The sequence below is a fragment of the Fukomys damarensis genome, unplaced genomic scaffold (genome assembly GCF_012274545.1).
Source record: "Fukomys damarensis isolate Sample0158 unplaced genomic scaffold, DMR_v1.0_HiC HiC_scaffold_3, whole genome shotgun sequence".
Lineage (NCBI taxonomy): Eukaryota > Metazoa > Chordata > Mammalia > Rodentia > Bathyergidae > Fukomys > Fukomys damarensis.
Window position 1 is genome coordinate 41,572,600 of NW_022900915.1, and position 19,694 is coordinate 41,592,293.

A 19,694-nucleotide genomic window follows, 5' to 3' on the forward strand; every position below is an offset into this window, starting at 1 on the left:
TGTGAGAGAATGAAAAGATGAAAATAAAGTGTTTGTAGATGGGGAGGGGAGGAGGGGGTGAAGGGAGGGCAGAGGTAAGGGGAAAAAATGAGAATCAAGACTTGCCATGTAAAGGTACATGATCCCAACAATGAATGTAACTGTACTGTATCCCTAGATGTACCAATAAACTCAATAAAAAAAAAAATCATGAGGCATCGTTTCATTATTCAGCCAAAAGTTGATGCACAGGCTTCAGCAAACATAGAGCACATTTCCAGGAGTAAACTAAATCTCTGTAGCTTATGGGCTGTAAGATTTAAGTAACTAGATCCTTCATGGGGCACACAGGGCCGTAAACCATTCACCAGGGATCCTCTGAACACCATCACTAGACTTCTTTCTTTAACCAACTACCTTCTTTAATTGACAGCTGATGGGATATTTTCATTCCACATTAAAGTAATGTGATATTTTGAAATGCAGTTTTTCATATTTTTCTTCATTTAGAAAGACTCTAAAGTGAATTTCAAGCTGTCTGTACACAATTTGATAGGTAATTGAGTAGGTTAACTCTGTGTCAAAAGTTTGTGGTTTATCTTTACACTGATTCACCTCGATTTAAATGTGGTTGGAGCACAACATACATTTTTGAAGGAATAAAGGGATAGATTATGACTAGTAATACTGTCAAGTTTTGATTGTAGACGTGATCCAGGCCATTATGCATGTTCCTTTAACTTCGTTTCTTTTTCTTTCGTGGATGCTTCATCATACATGCTGTCTTATCAAATTGCATAGGTTTAAACATAATTGATATTTCTTGTCCGAAGTGGAATTTTGACTGTGTTACTGAATTTTATCACTGCTTCATTAATCACCAGGAGGGTGTGTCTGTCTCATATGATTATTTAAATAAAACTTTTAACCTCCCAAAATATATATATGGGAAAATAAAAAAAAAAAACTGTGCTAGAATTGAGTTATGCATCCATTTTGTCAGTGAGATATGGTACGCCGCCAAAGAAGATCACACTGCCCAAGTAAAAAGTATCACCATTTCACTGACAAAATCTGTGTAGCCTCGGCTCAGGGGTTTATCTGCTAATTCGGACTTGGTAGTTGACCCTGCACTTGTGTGTATGATGAGAAAGTGCTGGGTTCCCAAAGACCACATGTTTAGTATACACTGAAACCAAGTAAACATTAAATATTCATGGCCTTCTCCGTACTCACTGACCTCTGTTTCTTTCAATTCAACCTTGCTAGTTATCTTTTCTGCTTCCACCTGGCTGCTAATTGGATTTTTAAATGTTGTGAGTCTCTTAATTAAACTTTTTCATATTATAGGAAAACAGCACCCATAACTGTAGAAAACGTCACAAAATAAATGTAGTGAAGAATAGCTAAATGTCCCTGTGACCTCACTATCTGGAGATAACCGGTACCAATCTGTGTCCACCCTTTTGGTTCTTTCTCTTTCTTCAACTCCAGAGCGAGATCAGAGAGCACCTGCTGTCTTCATTCAACAGAGTGTTTCACAGGGTGCAGCGGCATCGATGCAGTGACCCTGTGCTTGACCATCTCAGGCAATGGGTTCTCTTCAGCTGGGAGTGGAGGCCAGGGCCTGAGCAGAGAGGAATCCAGGCCGGGGCTCTGGAAGCACTTCAGCATCAGGAGGTGTCTTTTGAGTTTCCTTACATATGTCTGGGAAAACCGCCAATGAAAAATCACACTAACCTTAGAAACTACGTTCTGAATAGAATTAAAGCATAGCCCCCCTCCCCAGTTGTATTCATTTTGGACTAGTAATGCAGTCAAGCAGATGATCACTTCTTATTTCCTCCCAGGTGACAAGAACTCAGTTTATTTTGCTATAAACAACCTTGTAAACTCTCTCTGTTAAAGAGCAACAGAAATCACACAGTAACAGAAATTCATTTGGAAATAGTCCTAGCCCAATAAAACCGATACATGAGAGAAAGTGACACACATTAGTAGTGTTCTAAATTGGGCTACTTTTCAAAATAACATTAGGCATCATTAATAAAACCTTTAAAGTAGTCACGTACTCACTTCTCGGGTAAGATTTCCAGTGAAACTAAAATTTCACAAAGATGTTTATACAAGAGGGTTCACACCATAACATTGTGTAGTACCAAAAAAAAAAAAAGGAAAAGAAAATCTCATAAAGATCCACTACTATGGAACTGAATGTAAATTGTGGTGTACTCGTAGTTTTGAATATCATGTATTCTCAAAATGTGTATATCATATAAGCAAAGTGGAGTAGCCTGATGGTAGCAGTGTTTCAGTTATAGTGTAAAGCAGAGAAGTGAGGCCTGGGCAGGGCGCCCCTTCTGCTTGTGTGGAACATAAAGGCATTTGTTTACGTTTAACTGTGTAGAGTGGATAGGCATGGAAGAGCTGGCAGTGGATGCTTAAAGAGTGAGAGATGAAAGGCAGGAAGAGGTGTATTTCATGCAATAGCTTTTTAATTTTTAAAATAGATGTATCTTCATTTCTTTCATATTTAAGGTATTTAATGAAAATCAAAAGGGCTAAACAGAGAAAAGATCTGTGATAGGTAATTCAAATTAATGATGACAATGGCTGAAGGATAGAACTGCTATGCAGAGAACATGTGCTTTCTGCTTTCTTTGTTGTTTATTGTCTGAATTATTTACAATGAACTACACTGTTTTTAGCATCAGAGGAAAGTGTTGCATTTTACCATACAACAGTATGAATGCTGATTAATAGTGCAGCCCCTTCTCTCATTATATTATTTGGTTCAAATGCTGTGAATAAAAACAGTTGTCTTGGGCCTGGGATTTAGCTCAGCGGTTCGGTGGCCTGCCTAGCAAGTGCAAGGATCCGAGTTCAATCCCTGTTCAATACCAAAAAAAAAAACAAAAAACAAAAACAACAGTTGTCTTGATTGTTATTCTAACAGTAAAAGTTCTTGAATCATCCCAGATGTTCAGTAAAAGGGAGATGTCATTGTTTCTGTTATCTGAAACCCAAAGGTGAAAAGTTTTATTTTCTGAGCACTTTCTACATAATACAGATTAAAATCATTGTCAAAAATGATTTTTTCTTTCTCATTGGTGGGATTGAGCTAAAAGACACAGGTCATATCATTAGAATGATACACACTTCTGTATCTGAAATTTTCATTGCATTAAGTTGTGGTGCTACAGCATTTTAATGTCCAGCCCTTTCCTTCACGTGAGCTGGCTATAATACAGTTTCTGTAAACATCATGCTCACCTGGCTCTGCTGCTTCAGCAGACAATCTAAAGTGACTTGGTAGAGAAGTTTTTTATTCACTTTGGTGGATGGCTTCACTTGAGTTTTCCAGCAATTTCCTTATAGGAGCCTTAGCACAGTGAGGTCTTCCTACCAAATTATTACTGAGGTGTGCTACTGCAAGCTTCTCCCGGTTCTATTTCTGTTGCAGGTGTTTTGTCATTTTCACACAATCATGTGTCATCTTTATATAAGAGAGCACGAACGTGAGTCTGGTGGAGGGTGTGTGTGATATCTCTTCTGCAGAAGTATGTCCAACCTGCAAGACTGGATGTTGTTCTAGCACTCACCATCCTTTGTGCCAGTACTGATTCATATACTGGAACGATTCACAACTTTCCCGAGTAAAATTGTCAGTAAATTTAATGAGATCCTTTTGCAATACTCAAACCCCAGAGAGGTATTTACTGGATAATTTAGTTAAATAATACACATATGACCAAGGAATCAATACAGCAACATAGCATATTATTGTAACTTATTCTATCTGAGCATCTTCCCAGACAGCAGAAGCCTGACTCTGGTTTTTAAGACACAGAAAGGACTGCTTCATGGAAAGCCAGAATCATTTCCATTTTAGCAAAAGGGAGATCAGCTATGCAAAGGATAGGAGGATTAATTACAGAGACCATGCTTCATGAAGGATAAGAAGAGTTAGCAATGTGCAATATTGAATAACTAATCACTAGGCAGAGAACAAAAGAACATGAAGAAGGTAGGGAACTTGAATGGGTAAAGGAGGAGGTGAGGGAGAATAGGAGGAAGAGAAACCATCCCAATGGGCAGGTTCCCATTGCAGAAGCCATGCTGCCTGTGCATGAATCCCACATTAGCCACTTCCTATTCACTACCTTGGGTAAATTGTGCAACTGTAATAAATTTCAATTCTCCATAAATAAAAGCAGGCTTATTAACAATATCAACAACTTTTCCTCATAGGGATATTATGAGGATTAAATGTGATAATACCCATAAATACTTAATAAATAAATGTGTTGCTGTAGAGCTACATAGGGCTTTGGATAGAGTTTCCCAAGGGTGTAATTTGAAGTCCTGTGCCTCGGATGATTATAAACTGCACACACCCCACCCCTTGTTTGAGAATTACTGGCAAAACTGCATAGAGAGCAATTCCACCAACGAGAAAGAAAAAATCAAAAAAGGTCAGCCAATTGCAAAGAGAAATATATTTGGTTCTGATCTCTGGGCTATAACAGCATCAAACCCTCTCTTTGTAGTCAAAGCTCCTGTAGGGATTGGGAAGCACCAAATCATCACAAAAATGAGGACAGGGGGATACAGAGGTTGAATATTAGAGGCAAGGGTTGTTCAGTGCCTTCAGGCTCTCCAAAAGTTAGCCATTTCTGAGCTTAGTTGTTTCCTTTTAGCACACTACATTCCTATTGGAGAGGCTAGAGAACTCAACCAAGTTCCACTTTGTAGGTGTTTCCCAGGTCTACTTAGTGTAAAAGCAAAGTATTCTAAGTGGATTTCCATTAAGGCATCAGGAACTCCTGAAGAAAGGGCACTTTGCTTTCCTCTTTATAGTCTGTTCCCTATAAAGAGGCAAATTAGAGGGTTATCAGCCATCACCTGACACCTGTTGGAAATAAAAAAGACACAAGATTGCTGATTTCCACTGAGTTAATTGCTCTGTTGTCTTGCCTTACTGGGAACTCTCTTACATTAGGGAAACGCTGCACATACAGCCATGAAAGCTGAATCACAACTCCATGTCTGTTAAAAGAATCAAAGAGATCATTCGTGCTAATGTTTATTAGTGAGGGGTGTCCAGTGGAACCGATTTATGTTCTGCTCCTTGAGAACCTTGTAGCTGTAGATAAAGTGATTCAAATACAGAAATATTAGAGTATATCCTGAATAAACATACACGTTTATAAGTGTTGTCTTTACACAAATATATTCCTGTAAAAGATGAAAATGAACGCATTTCCTTTATAATACTTGCTCCATATTTAAATGATTTTTAAAATTTGAATTCAATTACACAACTAGTTGTCCACTTTTGTTATTGATAATTTTGCAGGAATCTGGTTTTTGTGCTGTATTTGTTTTCTGCAACCTCCAAATACAGAAGTGTACCCAGCCAAGTGCAGTGCACATTTATAATGCCGTTCATCGGAGTGATTGGCTATTTTAAATCTGCTGGCAGTAAACAGTTGGGACTGCACTCAACAGTAAAAGATGTCTCCACAGCTCTTACATGTTGCTATCTGAATCAAGTCGTTCTACTGCTATCTTAAAGTATGGCGTTTTAAACGAGTCCAAATGAAACAGGAAGAGGCTTTACAATGTTGTTCTGTAATTTGCACATGACATAGTCTTTAGGCCTGGGAAATGATGAAACAGGTGATTAGGAATTTACAAGATGCGTTCTTCTTCCTGAGGTTTGCTATGCTTGATGAGGGACTAGTTAGGCACCTTGTATTTTCCTTGGAGTTGATTTTTATATTGCGGCCGAGCAGCTTTCCACTTAGAAAAGTCAGCATTCCTGACCTAAGAACTAAAAGCGAAGGAACAGTGAAGCAAACACCACAACAGGCCCCGGCCCTGACTTTAGTCTTCTCACAGCGCCAGACTGTTTTTGTGAAGCGGGTGTAAGTGGGTGCGTGAGGGCTGCTGATGGCGCCGAGTCCAGCTCCCGACGTCTCCTCACTTCCCCACCGCCCCCCCGGCCCAGCGCTGTCAGGCTTCTCTGCCAAGCGGAGGACAGCAGTATTCTAGGAGAAAAAAAAAAAATTAATTGTGAAAAATATGCACCGTAAAAGCAAGGAATTCAATAGGATGCTTTTCCAGAAAGCGAGGAGCAGTCACAGGTCCCTTGGGGCCCTGACCTCCGGGTGAAGCCAGGGCCCCCAGGGTGCCATGGACTGCGCAGGCGCCCTAGCCAGACACCCAGCTTCCGGGAGACGCTTGCGCAGAATTAGACGCATGCGCAGTACATGCTGCCGCTATCATTTCATCTTGCCCCTTGGTGTTCTCCAGCTCGCCTTTCTTTCTAGCCAGCCATCTTGTAATTATTGCAGGTCATGTTACCACGTAGTTTTCTGATTCCGTCGTGTTTTCAGCAGCTTGCTTCAGAAAATGCCAGATGGGAACTCCTTCAGTTTATGGCACAGCATCTACAAGCACGCAGGTAACCAGGCCCACCCTTGCTGTTACTTTCTCTCCTCCACTTCAAACTGGCTGCTTCCACAAGTGTTTTGAGATCAAAACATCAAACTCTCCTCACACTATCTAGCATTCTGCCTACTCCTTCTCTTTAAAAACATTTTTTTATTGTACCATTCATTACACTTTTGTAATTCATGAAGTTTGCATTTATCAGAAAGAATAGCTACATACACATAACACATCTTGATTCTTTTTATCTCCTTTATCCCTGGTCTTTCTTGGTAGCTGCTGCTTGTCAGTTTTCTGACATTCAGAGTACATGTCCTACCCTGTCACCCATAAACTTTTATTTCAATTTGGGTAACATTTATTGAACACTTGTTATGTGCCAAGGACTTCACTAAAACTTACAGCATGTGCAGTGACATTTGATCTTTACCAGTCGCCACTTTTCAAACAAACCAAGAGAGATTTGTAACAAAATAGCTACATTAGGAGTGGCGGGGTGGGATTTCAAGTCCAACCAGTCTAAATTTCTAATTTACAGTGGCAGGCCACATATAGTGTACTGAGGTGCTTTGTCTAACTTTGGAAAGAATTGGCAGTCGTGTTCTGGTACACTGTCCTTTTTATTCCTTGCCCAGCGGGCATAGATGCCCACCACGCCCATGAATGTACCTCCAGCAGATCACCAAGGGACATCATGTTTCCTATAACAAACCAGCCTTCTTTGGGCGCTCACTAGCCCAGGTTCTCCTTGATCAGTATGTGACACTCTCATTTATTCTGGTCTCGAATGGGAGGTGACAAACTCTCAGATGGCTTCCTGGTACACAATATTGAGTTTGGTGGCCCTTTGTTGTGTTTCCTTGGTGCTGACATTCAGTGGCAACTACCTGTGGACTTATTTGTGTCTTTTGTTAGACTTTGTGAGGAGACGGATTTATCTATAACGTGTTTGGGGAAACATGCTGTGCAATTATTAATAAAATGTCAGCTAATTAATTTATAAGGACAGTACAAGCTAATATTAAATGGGAACTATTCTATTATCTCTTGTTCAATGAGAACCTTTATTTGTGATTTGCCAATTGTAGTTTCATAGTTGTTGTTTTTTGGTTTTTTTTTTTTTCTAAATCATGGTGCACTGACAGAGAAAGTTTGACTAGAGATGGAGAGTGAGGAGAGAGAGGGGAAAAGAAGGGGATAAAAAATGAAATAAAACAATGCAACTAGAGTTTTGGCAAATGGGAAGGAGATCAAGAGTTAGAAGAAGTGGGGTAAAATGAATTAAGATGTCTTCTGTACATGAACCTGCTCCCCATGATAAGTGTAATCTTTATATACTTAAAACAGGTCCTAATAGGAGTTACTAATTAAAATTGTACTTCCATTTTTAAAGAAATGTTATCAAATAAATGCCTTCTTTTGTGTGCCTTACCCTCCACTGAAGCCTGGAAAATACAGACTATACTGCTTATATTCTTCCTTCATTCTTCTTTTCTTTCTTTCCTTCCTCGCTGTCTCTTGTTCTGTTTTATAATGTATTGAAATCTTTAGGTAAATTTCTTTTTATGTGGAGAGCTGCTCCCCACCCCACCCACAGTAATTCTGAGTACCTGGAGGAGGCACCCATCTGGCCTTGAAATGTTCCCCTTGATTCTCATATGCAGCAAAGTTTGAGAACCATTAATTTAGACTCCCTAATGTACCTTGCAGTTCTACAATTTCCATGTTCTGTTATTTTAAGGGAATCTCCAGAGTGTTTTAAAACAGAAAATATGGAACAGATTCTTATTTAAGATGTTAGAGCCCCAAATATTTTTGTCTTTATTTTTCCAGAATCCTTGACTGAAGCCTCCTTATTGTCAGATATGAAATTCAGAGAGCTGACACTCAACAGTGGTTACTGATTTTCCTTTAATATTTTAGGTTAGTATCCTCTTAGCATTTGAGAAGTTTTGTAAAGAGGGAAATGTCTTTAAAAATAGTAGGAGGCACCACTCAGCTAACAGCTGAGTGACGTCTTGCTCGGAATTAGCATTAGTGGCTTTGAGTGCGTCTGAGTCTAATGATTTCTTTGTCTGTCTGTAGATTTGATTTGAGTCTTTCATAGATGGATATGCTTATTCTGGAACTGAGGTGCAGAATTGCAAGGTTTTTCATTGCAAGGATGTTCAGTGATTGACTGGTAAATGGGCAGATCCTGCTGAGGTGGATATACTTATTCCTATAGGTAGTTTTATCTGACTTCTCTCTCTACTATTGCTAATTGCAGAACAGCATGCTGCATCATAGGATTTATTTTTAAAGCATATATAAAGCTAAGAATCAGATCACACCTTTCAAACTAATTTTCTTAATTATACATTGGCCCCAGCCATAAATTGTAGTCTGCAAGAGAATTTAAAATCAAAATCTATGCATTAAACTCATTAAAATGTACACAAAATGTCAATATACCACACTCTTGTTCCCTCGAGAGGCAACAGTATAAACTGAGAGCCTATTGTTAATTCAAAAGATGGCATTTATTTTGCTCCACAAAATTTCCTAGATGGTAAGTCAGAAAGGTGCTAACATTTTCTGTGAGTTTTGCCAGCTTGAGTATGCAAATTTCCATGAACTTTATCTCATTTTAACTGGAGTTACTGCTCACTTGTATAGCATGGCTGCCTCATTGTGCCAAGTATACTATTTATGGTTGTTTCAAAACTTGGACCTGTGAAGGTAAAGTTTTAATTTTCTTTCGGTTCTTTGATGAAATGGTATTATATCTACCAACTTCAATGGCAGACCTATAAAATACCAGTGGGGCTGCTAGACACAGGCCTGAGTTGTCACAGTTGTAGCACATGAATGTAAATGATCTGTGCGTTTCACTTCACTAAATATAAATATGTGCTATAATATCTTTCACATTTAGTTTGCAGAGACATTGTGGGAATTAAATAATCTTGTGCTTGTGCAGTAAAGTACTTGAGTGATATGCTACTTTTTTGTTTTTAATTTTACATCTGCATACACTTTTATTTGTAGAAACAGAGATCAGAAGAGATAATACACGTTCAGATGGCTGCCAGGGCTTCCAAAGGAACAGAGAGAATGAGGATGCATATACTCTTCTAAATGAATTCTCAATATATTCATATGACTCTGTAGACACATGACTGCATTAACAGTCCCATGTAAACATGTTAATGTGTAAGAAAGACACCAACTTACAAACATGTCATGATGTGAGTATGAGTGTTATTTTCAGTAGCTGTTTAATACTGACACAGAATAAGCTTAGCTGGGATGGTCTTGATTATGAACATAAAGAATCAGATGTGGGGCTTTCAGCTGCACATCAGTTTCTATGAACGTGACAGTTTCTCCTGTGTGCCCGATACACTGGTCTCCTCTCTGTTCCTTGACTTCGCCCTCTCCTTGAAAGGCACCAGGACTGTCTGCTCTCTCTTCCCTCACCACTCCTCCTGCCTTCAACATCACTGGCTCATGCTCAGCCTTCAGTTTCCAGCTCCTTCTGAGGCCCTCCTTGACTCTCTGTCTTAAGCAGCCTGTTCTTTTTACTGTCTTATCTCGCCAGCCTGCTTTCTCCCCCATTTTTTTTTTATTTCAGTGAGCCACACCTTACTTATTGATTTATGTGCTTTGCACAATTCGTTCCCTCCAGTGATATAAACCCTAAGAGAGCAGAAACCTGTGTTCACCTCAGCTGTCCTATTGGTGTCCAGGGTTGGTCCTGGCACCTAAACATGTGATGAATATGTTGGTGACTCTGATAGGTGATCTAGATGCAGACACTAACATATCAATCAGACAGCAGAACACAGAAACCATCTGAGAGCTTACATGGCAATGAAATAAATTAGCTGTCCTGTCCATCTCATTCCCACTGCGGTGCCATCGTAGTTGGGATGAGAACCTACATCTTTGTGTATACTGAAATTGTAGGAAAAGTATAACTACAATAAGAAAGTGAAGAGGTGTAGGTTATTCTGTTTGATGGCTTTGCCTTGTCCTCTGCAGTGACTCCAGATATTTCATAATTGTCTACACACTTTGCTCTCTAGAATTAAAGCTCAAAGGACAGCAACTGGATAATGCAATGAAATAAGATCATCTCTAAATCTCTTCCACTGGCAGCAAGTAACAGGTCTGTAAGAAGAAGGAAACTGGCCCTGAATACTTTCACATCCTTCCAGCCTGCTCAGGACCCTGGAGAGTAGGCAGGAAGAGCAGAAGAGTGTGTTAAATTTAGTCTGCAGTGATTTCTTGCCCCTGGGAAAAATAATTGCTTCATTCTATTGCCAAAAGGCACACCAGCATCAGCTTAATTTTCCTGAGCCTGCCATAAACTGCAGATGGAACTGTAAAACACAGAATAAAATGAAACACCCCTGTCCCAAAGCGGGTGAGCCCCGCCTGCCAAGAAACGCCAAGGTGTAGGGCCACACAGAAATTACAGTAGGCGGAAGTGTATTTGAAGACAGCGGCAGTGTCAGTATTTGAAGACTGCTGCCAGTAGGAAAAAGAACCTTGTGTTGTCTTCCCTGGCTTTACTGAGCCTGCCTTCTTGTAGTGACCACCATTGGGAGTTGTGGGTCTCTCCCAACATATTCACTAGGAAACAAACAAATAGATGCACATCGCTGACTTGAAGACTAGGAGTTTATTGCATTCTTTCCTGCTCCAATGTTGCCTTAGATTAATTCAAATCACAGGCAGTCAGAAGTCCCTATGCTGCATTTTAATTGGACCTGAAATTTTAGAAAGGGAGACTTTAACTTCTCTTAAGGTACCAACCCCTATGTGTGTCCCAATAGGATACTAACTGCACGGAGAAAATAACTGCCTAAGACGGTGGTTTTGAAGGAAGTATCCATAAAATGTGTATGAATCAGGATGATTTTGATGGCAAGGTGGTGAGGGCACCTGTGGAGTTGTGCTCCTCCAAATGCTCTTCAGGAAGAAAATGGTTTCCAGCTATGAGTAATTCAGATAGCTGAAGCCATCAAGGTCTCACTTGAACTTTGGAGTCTCACTCTGCCCGGACAGCTTCCAGCCAGTAATTATGCATGGGGAGGAAAACAGTGCCTAGTGAGCTGCCCTGGAGGGGTCTCTTCAGAGACAGCTGTGCTCTACACTCCTGCTGGACTGCTAGGATGTTGGCGAGTCTGCATTGCGGACTGGGTCTCCTGCTTCTTCTAGCCCTGTCTGCGTGTTCTGTACTTCTTTTCACTGGGAAAGACTTGCTCAGAAGATGAAAGCTTTTCCTGCGCCTTTCCTCTTCCTTATCATTTCATTTGTCACACTCATTTCTTCTTTGGAACTTTGCTTCATGCTTAGTTTCATCTTAGCATTTACTCTCTGAAGAACCCAAGTGACAAAGGATATTGCTGATAACTGTGTATGGGAAGCCAGATTCAAAGGAAGACAAATAGCAACCGAGAAATAGTGGTTGAGTTCCTGTCCTCTGTCCTCTACTTTGTCCAGAGCCACACATGGGCTTTTTGCTGGCATTATCCACTTAGCACCCTTTGGTGTTGAAGCTTCATTAATCTCAGGCGGACCTGGACAGACTGGACCCCATTTGCATCTGCTGAACGCATCTGCTGAAGAAGAGATGGTCAGAATCATCTTCTGGTTTTCCGCTCATATTTCTTAAGTGTGCCTGGTCACTCAGTTCTAGAGATATTTCCTCTTGCTGTCATCACTTCCTTTCCTCTAAAGACTCACTGACGTTGAGTATTAACATTCCTACCTGACAATTCACATTGAAGCAAATCCTCTCCAATTACCTGCCTGTGTGCTCAGCAGATTTATTAGGCACCTTGACTTTAGATGTCCTGCAGGCTTCTAAAACACGACAATTCCTTTACAATTAAACCCATTCCAGTTCTTTATGTCATTCCTTCTCAGTCATGCAGGTATAAGCTGTAGCAGTAAGTCCACACTTTTTGCTGTTCTTCAAGCCCCATATCACTTTTGTCACAATGACATCTTGATCCGTTGTATATTTAGGTAAAATCTGTTGCCTCTTTTCACCTTTTCCAAAAGGCATTTTGTAAATGATCATGACAGGGTAAAGCCACAGCATGGCGATTCATTTAGCAAAGTTTTATATTCATGAGTATATATATATACACTTCCCAACATCATGTTTTGTAGCGTAAATGCTTATAAATTTTATGTCAATTAAAAATTTAATGTTCACAAATTTTATGGTGCATTGGACCAAATGCATAGACATAGCAAAACAAGAATAAAAAGTACAAGGACAAGAGAGAAAAACAGGTCAGCTAAATGACATCTGGCTACTCTAGGACGTAATGGGAGCTGAATACACTTCCCAACATCATGTTTTGTAGCGTAAATGCTTATAAATTTTATGTCAATTAAAAATTTAATGTTCACAAATTTTATGGTGCATTGGACCAAATGCATAGACATAGCAAAACAAGAATAAAAAGTACAAGGACAAGAGAGAAAAACAGGTCAGCTAAATGACATCTGGCTACTCTAGGACGTAATGGGAGCTGAGCAGGGTTCTGTCTCCTTTTGACAAATGAAGCATTACACACCGGGTACGTGCGTGCACACACACACACACACACACACACACACAAAAACCACATACACACACTATATTTAATACTATCATCTAGAAAGGCCAGCACAGGTATCAGAAAAGATTTTTGAAGATAGCACAAAGTCTCCAGAATGTTGGGATGACCAAAAAGATAAGAAACAAGATAAGAACAAGGTCCGGGAGCCCTGAGCACGTCCGGCCTAGACTCCAACAGCAGTGAGCATCAGCTGTGGGAACTTGGCTGTGGGAGAGCCTGATCAGACTGAGAGGTTCCTGACTCCGACTAAATGCATAAATGCAAGCCCTTGTGCTACGGTGCCTCTCCAATCCTATGCAGACCTTGTCATTCAGGGATACCGCTTTTCTCTTGCCAATAAATCTGTATGCACCTGCAGCTTGCCTTATTTCTGTACCCTGCTCTTAGAGCAGATCCTGGCAATACTGAAAGTGCAGGGAAGTGTGATTAGCAATGCAACAGATGCCTGTGGGTCAGGCTCCTCCTCGGCCTGCATTTGGGAGGAGTGTGCTGTTCTCTGACCCTGAGGGTGAGTGCTGTTTTGTGCGGACCAAGAGAGACCAATAATTTGAACTGCTCATCAACTCTTCCTACGAAATCTCAACAGTAATACCTTTGCTTCTGAGTAAATTTGTTTTTGGATAACAATTTGGGAAACTTTCATGTCTCCATTCATAGCATAGTTCTCTCAACTGGGTTGTTTTCCTTGTCCATAGGCAGATCTAGAGAAGATCAAGAAAGTTCAGAGCAATTTTTTTTTTTGGAGGGGTAGAACTATTTTAAAAGATTAATACTTTGTTTTTGCTTTTTGAGACAGGGTTTCACTGTGTAGTTCAGGTTGGCCTTGAACTCACTAAGTAGCCTAGGCTGGCCTCACACTTGAAGTTTTCCTCCTGCCTCAGCCTCCTGAGATTACAAGCATATGCCATTGGGCCAGCCTTGTTATTTTGCCCTCAGTTTTGCCTGCTCCAACATAGTGTTACCTCCATAGTAATTACTGAACACACATGTGGCCGTGTGCTTTCTCATGCCTAAATTCCGTTTATGGTGTCCCAAATGCTTAAAGACAAATGCCAAAAATTGGCAGTGCATGCAGGGCTCATTTTATACGACCTTATTCTGACTCACCATTCTGCATTCCTAGCAGGCACTAGCAATTTGATAAAGTAGTGTAGGTGAATGAACCATGATCTCCTTTCTCTTTGAATATGTTATTCGCTCTGCCTAGAATCTTGCACATATTACTCGGGTCCCCTATACCTAACAGTGCTGAATTCCCTCACAAATCCCTACTGATCTCACAGGTTTGATCATGTTTAGTAATTGCCAGTCTTGTGACTAGGCGATATAATTGCAGTTGTCCTCACATTTTTTGTTTTCCCTACTAAGCTGTGTACTTTTTGAGTTTTAAAGTCTTTATTGAGGTTGGTGTGGTCAGTATTTACCTCAGCGCCTGCCATCCAGGAAGTACTCAAGGAAGAGAAGGAAAGATACATAATGGCGAACAGGGCATATAGGTATTTTGCAAATGGAAAGGGATCCAAGAAATGGAGGGAGGGGAGGGAAAAGAGACATAAAATGAACTATATGCTCTTTACGTGCACCACCTCTCTGTGAGGAATGTAATTGTTATGTACTGAAAACGTGTTAATAAAAACTGCAAAAATGGATATACCAATAGAATGATGGCGCGATATCTAGCTAGCTAGATGTATAGAGAGACAAAAGGTCTTTTTCAGTAAATACATGCCATCAACTTCCTCATTCCAAGTGTATCCTATGGAATGCCGCCATGGTTGTCCTGACGTAAAGAGCTGACCATTCCATGTTAAAATCTTTCATTCACTCATCATCATATGAATCACACTGTCATTCTTTAATCTTCCTTGATAGAGATATCTGGACTTTCTCATCCATTCTCAACCAAATAGTGCATGGCACAGCCACACTCAGTGCTTTCGTGTTCTCAAAGCATATCTGCCCATCCGTCCTTTCAGGCACACATTTTCTTATGCCCGTTTGTTCTGAGATTTGCTTCAGTGCTGAGGTACTCTTTTTGACAGTCGTCGTCGCATGGAGACTGACTTTTTATAAATATGATGAAAGTTTTAGCTGCCATTTTTTAAAACATTTTCATGTAATTAATTTGGAGAAGAGAGGAAATAACGCATGTGAAGTCTCTTACAAGGAGATGCAGTTCCTAAGAAAGACAAAGTAGTAGGACGTTGGGGCCAAGAGACTTTTCTAATTTTTTTTTTTTTTTTTTTTTTTTTTTGTGGTACCGGGCATTGAACTCCAGTCCTTGCGCTTGCAAGGCAGGCCACCGAACCACTGAGCTAAATCCCCGGCCCCTACTTTTCTAGTTTTTGAAAAGCCTCCTTTGCTTTTAGCCGGTGAGGAGGTTGCACTTTCCCTTATACTCTCTTAAACACCGAATGGGCTTTTTATGAATCCCACTGCAGTCGTCTTCCTATAATCAAGCCCAGCCCAGCTTCTGTCAAGGGCCAGCTGTGCGACCAGACATTTTCCCAGCTCCGGTGGGGGTGCCCAGGTACTGCCCTCAAGATTCCAGGTGCTCTTACTTAGCGGAGAGTGTCTACCAAGTGAGGGATCTGGAGTGATTTCCCACAGAGCTTTAGAGCCGGGTCCTTAAAGGAATATTTATGCTGCCCTCCTGTCTTTCTGGCAGAGCTCTTGCTTTCATCACTGATTAGTTGGAGAGGCTGGAGCAGAAGAGCAGGTTTCTGTCCTGACACAAGACTCCGTCCTTCTAGGATACCTGCTTCCCTTTAAACAGTCTAGCTCTTTGCTTAGATGTCTCCTCTGACAGTTCCTAATCACACGCAGGGCGTAAGAGCCAGCTGACACGTTAGTAATCTGCTTGGAAACCTCACTTCTCACATCCGAAAGTTCATCAGGTATTTTCTGTCTCTCAAGTTGCTGCGTGTGAGAGCTTCACCAGTTTTTGTCACTACACAGCACTGGTGACCATTTCTCTGGTTTCCCAGTGCCATTCTTCACTGCTGTTCTCCAGCCCATCTGCAACCGTGTGTCAAAGCCAAGCTACAAATATCAGGACTTTCTTCCCGTACCTTCTTTCTTTGTAACAGTTTCTTTCTTATCCTGGCATGTTTCTCCTCATTTCTTCCAAGCCGGCTGCCCTGGAAGTAGTTTCCTGGCAGTGGTGAAATCCCAGAGGAGGAAGTAGGAATTTTCAGTTGCTTTTTGAAACTTCTTTTGGCTGTGTAGGGCTGTTAAAAATCCTATTAGCCGAAGTGAGCCCCAAGGACAAACTTGGGTTCCAAGGATCTAGACATAAATTTCATCCCTGTAATGAGAGGAACTGCAAAATTATACAACAAATTGCTCATCTGCAGAGAGAGTATTTATTAACATAGGACATGAAACCAGTCTACCACGCATACTTAGGTTAATCTTCCTTCTTTAACAAATAAGAGCATTTTGTTTGTCTGTATTGAATGAACACCTAACTGAACCTGTAGCTCTCAGATACAGTATTTGAAGTGTGTATTTGCATTTTCACCACGGTGCGTTCCATTTTTCTTAAAAGTGTTTTCAAATGGATCTTATGTATCCTCCATGTGACTCGAAGCTGGGAGTGACCGCGCCTGGGATTCGTCCTTGGGGAATTTGCAGTTGTGGGTTTCAGTGCCAAACCCATAAAACAAAAAAACGAAACCCCTCAAATGTCCCCAGACCAACAACCCAGAAACCACACACCAACTCAGCAGCTCTGTCTTTGCTCCTCAGGTGATGCGTGTGACCCGAACCCCTGCGAGAACGGGGGCATCTGTCTGTCTGGGCTGACGGACGAGTCGTTTTCCTGTGAGTGTCCGGACGGCTTCACGGAACCCAACTGCTCTGGTGTTGTGGAGGTTGGTAAGTACCAGCTCTCAGCCTCCCGGCCGCTGCCTTCTTTCCTTCCCATGCGGGCTGGCGGGCCTCGTGGGGAGTGCCGCGGAGACCCTGTGTGACGCTGCTGCCTGGAGTCCTTGTCTGCAGTGCTCTCGAGTTTATCATCTCCAGTTTGTATTTTGCCGACCTTTTCGTTCGGGATGTTCTTAATCATTTCTTCATTTTCGGTCATTGACAGCATACTAAAAGACACTAATATGTGTGGTGCGGTGACACGTGACTGCCATCCGAGAGCTTCCAGAGGCCGAGGCAGGAGGGTCCATTACGAATTCAACCCAGCCTGGGCAATTTAGTGATTTAGCCAGACCCAGTGTCAAACAAAGTAAAAAAGGGACGAGGATGTAGCTTAGTGCAAAGGCCTGTGGTTCAATTCCCAGTCCTGGAAAAAGTTGCCGCAAATAATACTTGAATACAACAAATTCCTTACAATGTCTAACACTAATATAAATTTCAAATGTTATTTTCAAGCCAGACAAATAATGCACAAATGAATTTATTCAAGCAAAATAGTTATTGGAAGTGAAAAAAGTCTTTTGTAAGGGGCTGCTAATATATGTCAACATTTTCTAAGCTGTTCTAAATCATTACTTTTCAAAGGACATAAATATGCATTATATTTCTAAGAATATAAAGACGACAGTATTCCAACTGCAACGATGTTCAAAGTCTTTGAAAACTTTTCCCTGCAAAACCTGATTAGAGTCACTGATTACATTTCAAAATGATATTTTTAGTCTATGAAGTACTTCATTGGTATGTATAGTTATGGATTTAGGGTAACTTCCACAATTTACAAATAGCTACCCATTAAGGAAACGGCTGTACTTTAAAATGATTTAGCACTGTGTAAACTTGTGCAGAGTTTCTTGCTGATTAAAGGCAATACTATGATTAACTTTGAAAAAATTGTATTATTCACATCAGTACCAAGAAGAGTACAAGACGGACTCTTCCTATTCTGTACAGAAAAATCAAATATGTTTTTGATTAAAAATATGTCAACCACCATAACCTTTAGCAAACTTCAGTACTTCATTGTCTTATGGAAAATAGTTTTGAAGAAGAAGAGTATTTTGAGTTACAACGTTGTGTCTAATGCACCTAACCTAGTACCTTGTGCTGGGTAGAAGACCTCATAAGTATGAGTTGAACAAAGAAAGAAGAATTAAATAAACCATTTATTTACTGTCTTTGACCAGTATTTATTGGATTTGAGTGTTTATTTTAAAGTATATTTTGTATATTTTAATGTTACATTAATATGACCATATCTGAAAAATTAATTATTATTGAAAGATAATTTCTCCATTGAATTTGTGTCAAAGATAACTCCCTATTAAGGTTATTACTAGCTCAGAGATATTTTAGGTGCATTGTGTGGACACAGTGCCACAGAATTAAAAAAACGTTGTAACTACTTTGACCCCCAACTCCGTATCCTTGGAAATCATTATCCTTGGAGTAGTCCATATTTCTGAAGAAAATTACAACTCTGAATAATCCTACTGGGAATGAATGAAGAGAGTTAAATTTTACTGTTGCATTGTAAGCCCACCAACCCACAACTGGCAGTGCTTTAGTTTTGTAGTGTGTAAATGTTTCTGTCAGTACTCCAAGAATGAAAAATCTGGAATCAAAGAGTCAAATGCATTTAAATAATTAATGCACCAGTGTCTTCACAGAATTTTAAAGTAAACACTTGGATTTTCTGGGCTGTATTTTTAAACGTTAGTTTAGCATTCATCATTGTGTCAGAGAGTGATTTATGGGCAGCCACTTATTGAAAGCTAAGCAGACTTCTCTATTCCATGGGATTCATGAGACTTTGGGGAATGAGACGATCGTGTAACTAAGCTTTACTCAAATTTATTATTATTGGTGTTAAGGTTTATTCTTAGATGTCCCCACAAAGCCTCATTTGAACATGGGGAGGTGACTGGATCATGGAAACCCTACACACATGGTGGAGCAGTTCCCTGACTGTAGCCAGACTGCTGGGAGGAAATGGGGTCTGGACAGAGAGGTGGTTGTGGATGTGTTGCCTGGAAGGTTCTTGTCTCCCTTCCCAGCTTGCTTTGCTCTCTGCCTCCTGCCTGCAGTGAGGCGAGCAGTTGTGCTCCACCCAGGGCCTTCCACGTTGCCTCTGCCTTGAAGCCAGCCAACTACAGACTAATAACATGACCAGCAATGATCCTGTCCTCCTTTAAATTGCTCATGTTTGGTCTTGTGTCCCAGCGATGACACGGTGACTAAAACAATGTTATTAAAAATCTCACTAATAATCAGAAATTGGGTAGTTTATGCTACCTTAAGCGTCTTGTTCTCATCCTTTGCGTAAGGCAGGCCCTTTCCTCTGTGAGGTATATGTAGAAGTTCTTGAAAGAAAAATGTTCAGTGTGTGCATTTTCTATCATTTGGCATAGCACAGTAGTGATACCGGATCTTAACTGCTTGTGCAGGTGCTGTAGCTTTAAAATAGTAGAGAACACGTGCTGTGAAATATTAAGAAGTCCCCTGTGTCTTAAATAAACATTTTTATTTTGTAAAATATTATTTTAAAAGTTCAGAATATAAGATAAATAAAATAGTTTTTGGTTTAGATATCTCCATAGAACAGATACATTGCATCACTTATATTTCTACAACCTTTGTCAAGTCCATATTTGTTGCCTATATTAAGATAATACTGAAAATGTATTGAATAAAAATGCTTAATAG

General features: G+C 40.4%; 1 protein-coding gene and 1 long non-coding RNA gene across 3 annotated transcripts in view; one reads left to right on the plus strand and one right to left on the minus strand.

The window, feature by feature from the left end:
• Nucleotides 1-5,357: 5,357 nt before the first annotated feature.
• LOC104871300 lies at nucleotides 5,358-6,167 on the minus strand. Its single transcript, XR_782807.1, has 3 exons — nucleotides 6,073-6,167; nucleotides 5,734-5,815; nucleotides 5,358-5,642 (listed from the first exon to the last, which is right to left on the minus strand). It is a non-coding gene; the product is annotated as an uncharacterized LOC104871300 (long non-coding RNA).
• Nucleotides 6,168-6,287: 120 nt separating this feature from the next.
• Edil3 (EGF like repeats and discoidin domains 3) overlaps nucleotides 6,288-19,694 on the plus strand; it is a 287,167-nt gene continuing 273,760 nt past the window's right edge. The window contains exons 1-2 of one of the 2 annotated variants that reach the window (XM_010637154.3): nucleotides 6,288-6,448; nucleotides 16,812-16,940. In XM_010637154.3, the coding sequence (XP_010635456.1) occupies nucleotides 6,397-6,448; nucleotides 16,812-16,940 (181 nt within the window). In that variant the 5' untranslated portion in view covers nucleotides 6,288-6,396. The remainder of the gene's footprint in view (nucleotides 6,449-16,811; nucleotides 16,941-19,694) is intronic. The other variant, XM_010637153.3, reaches the window with a different exon arrangement.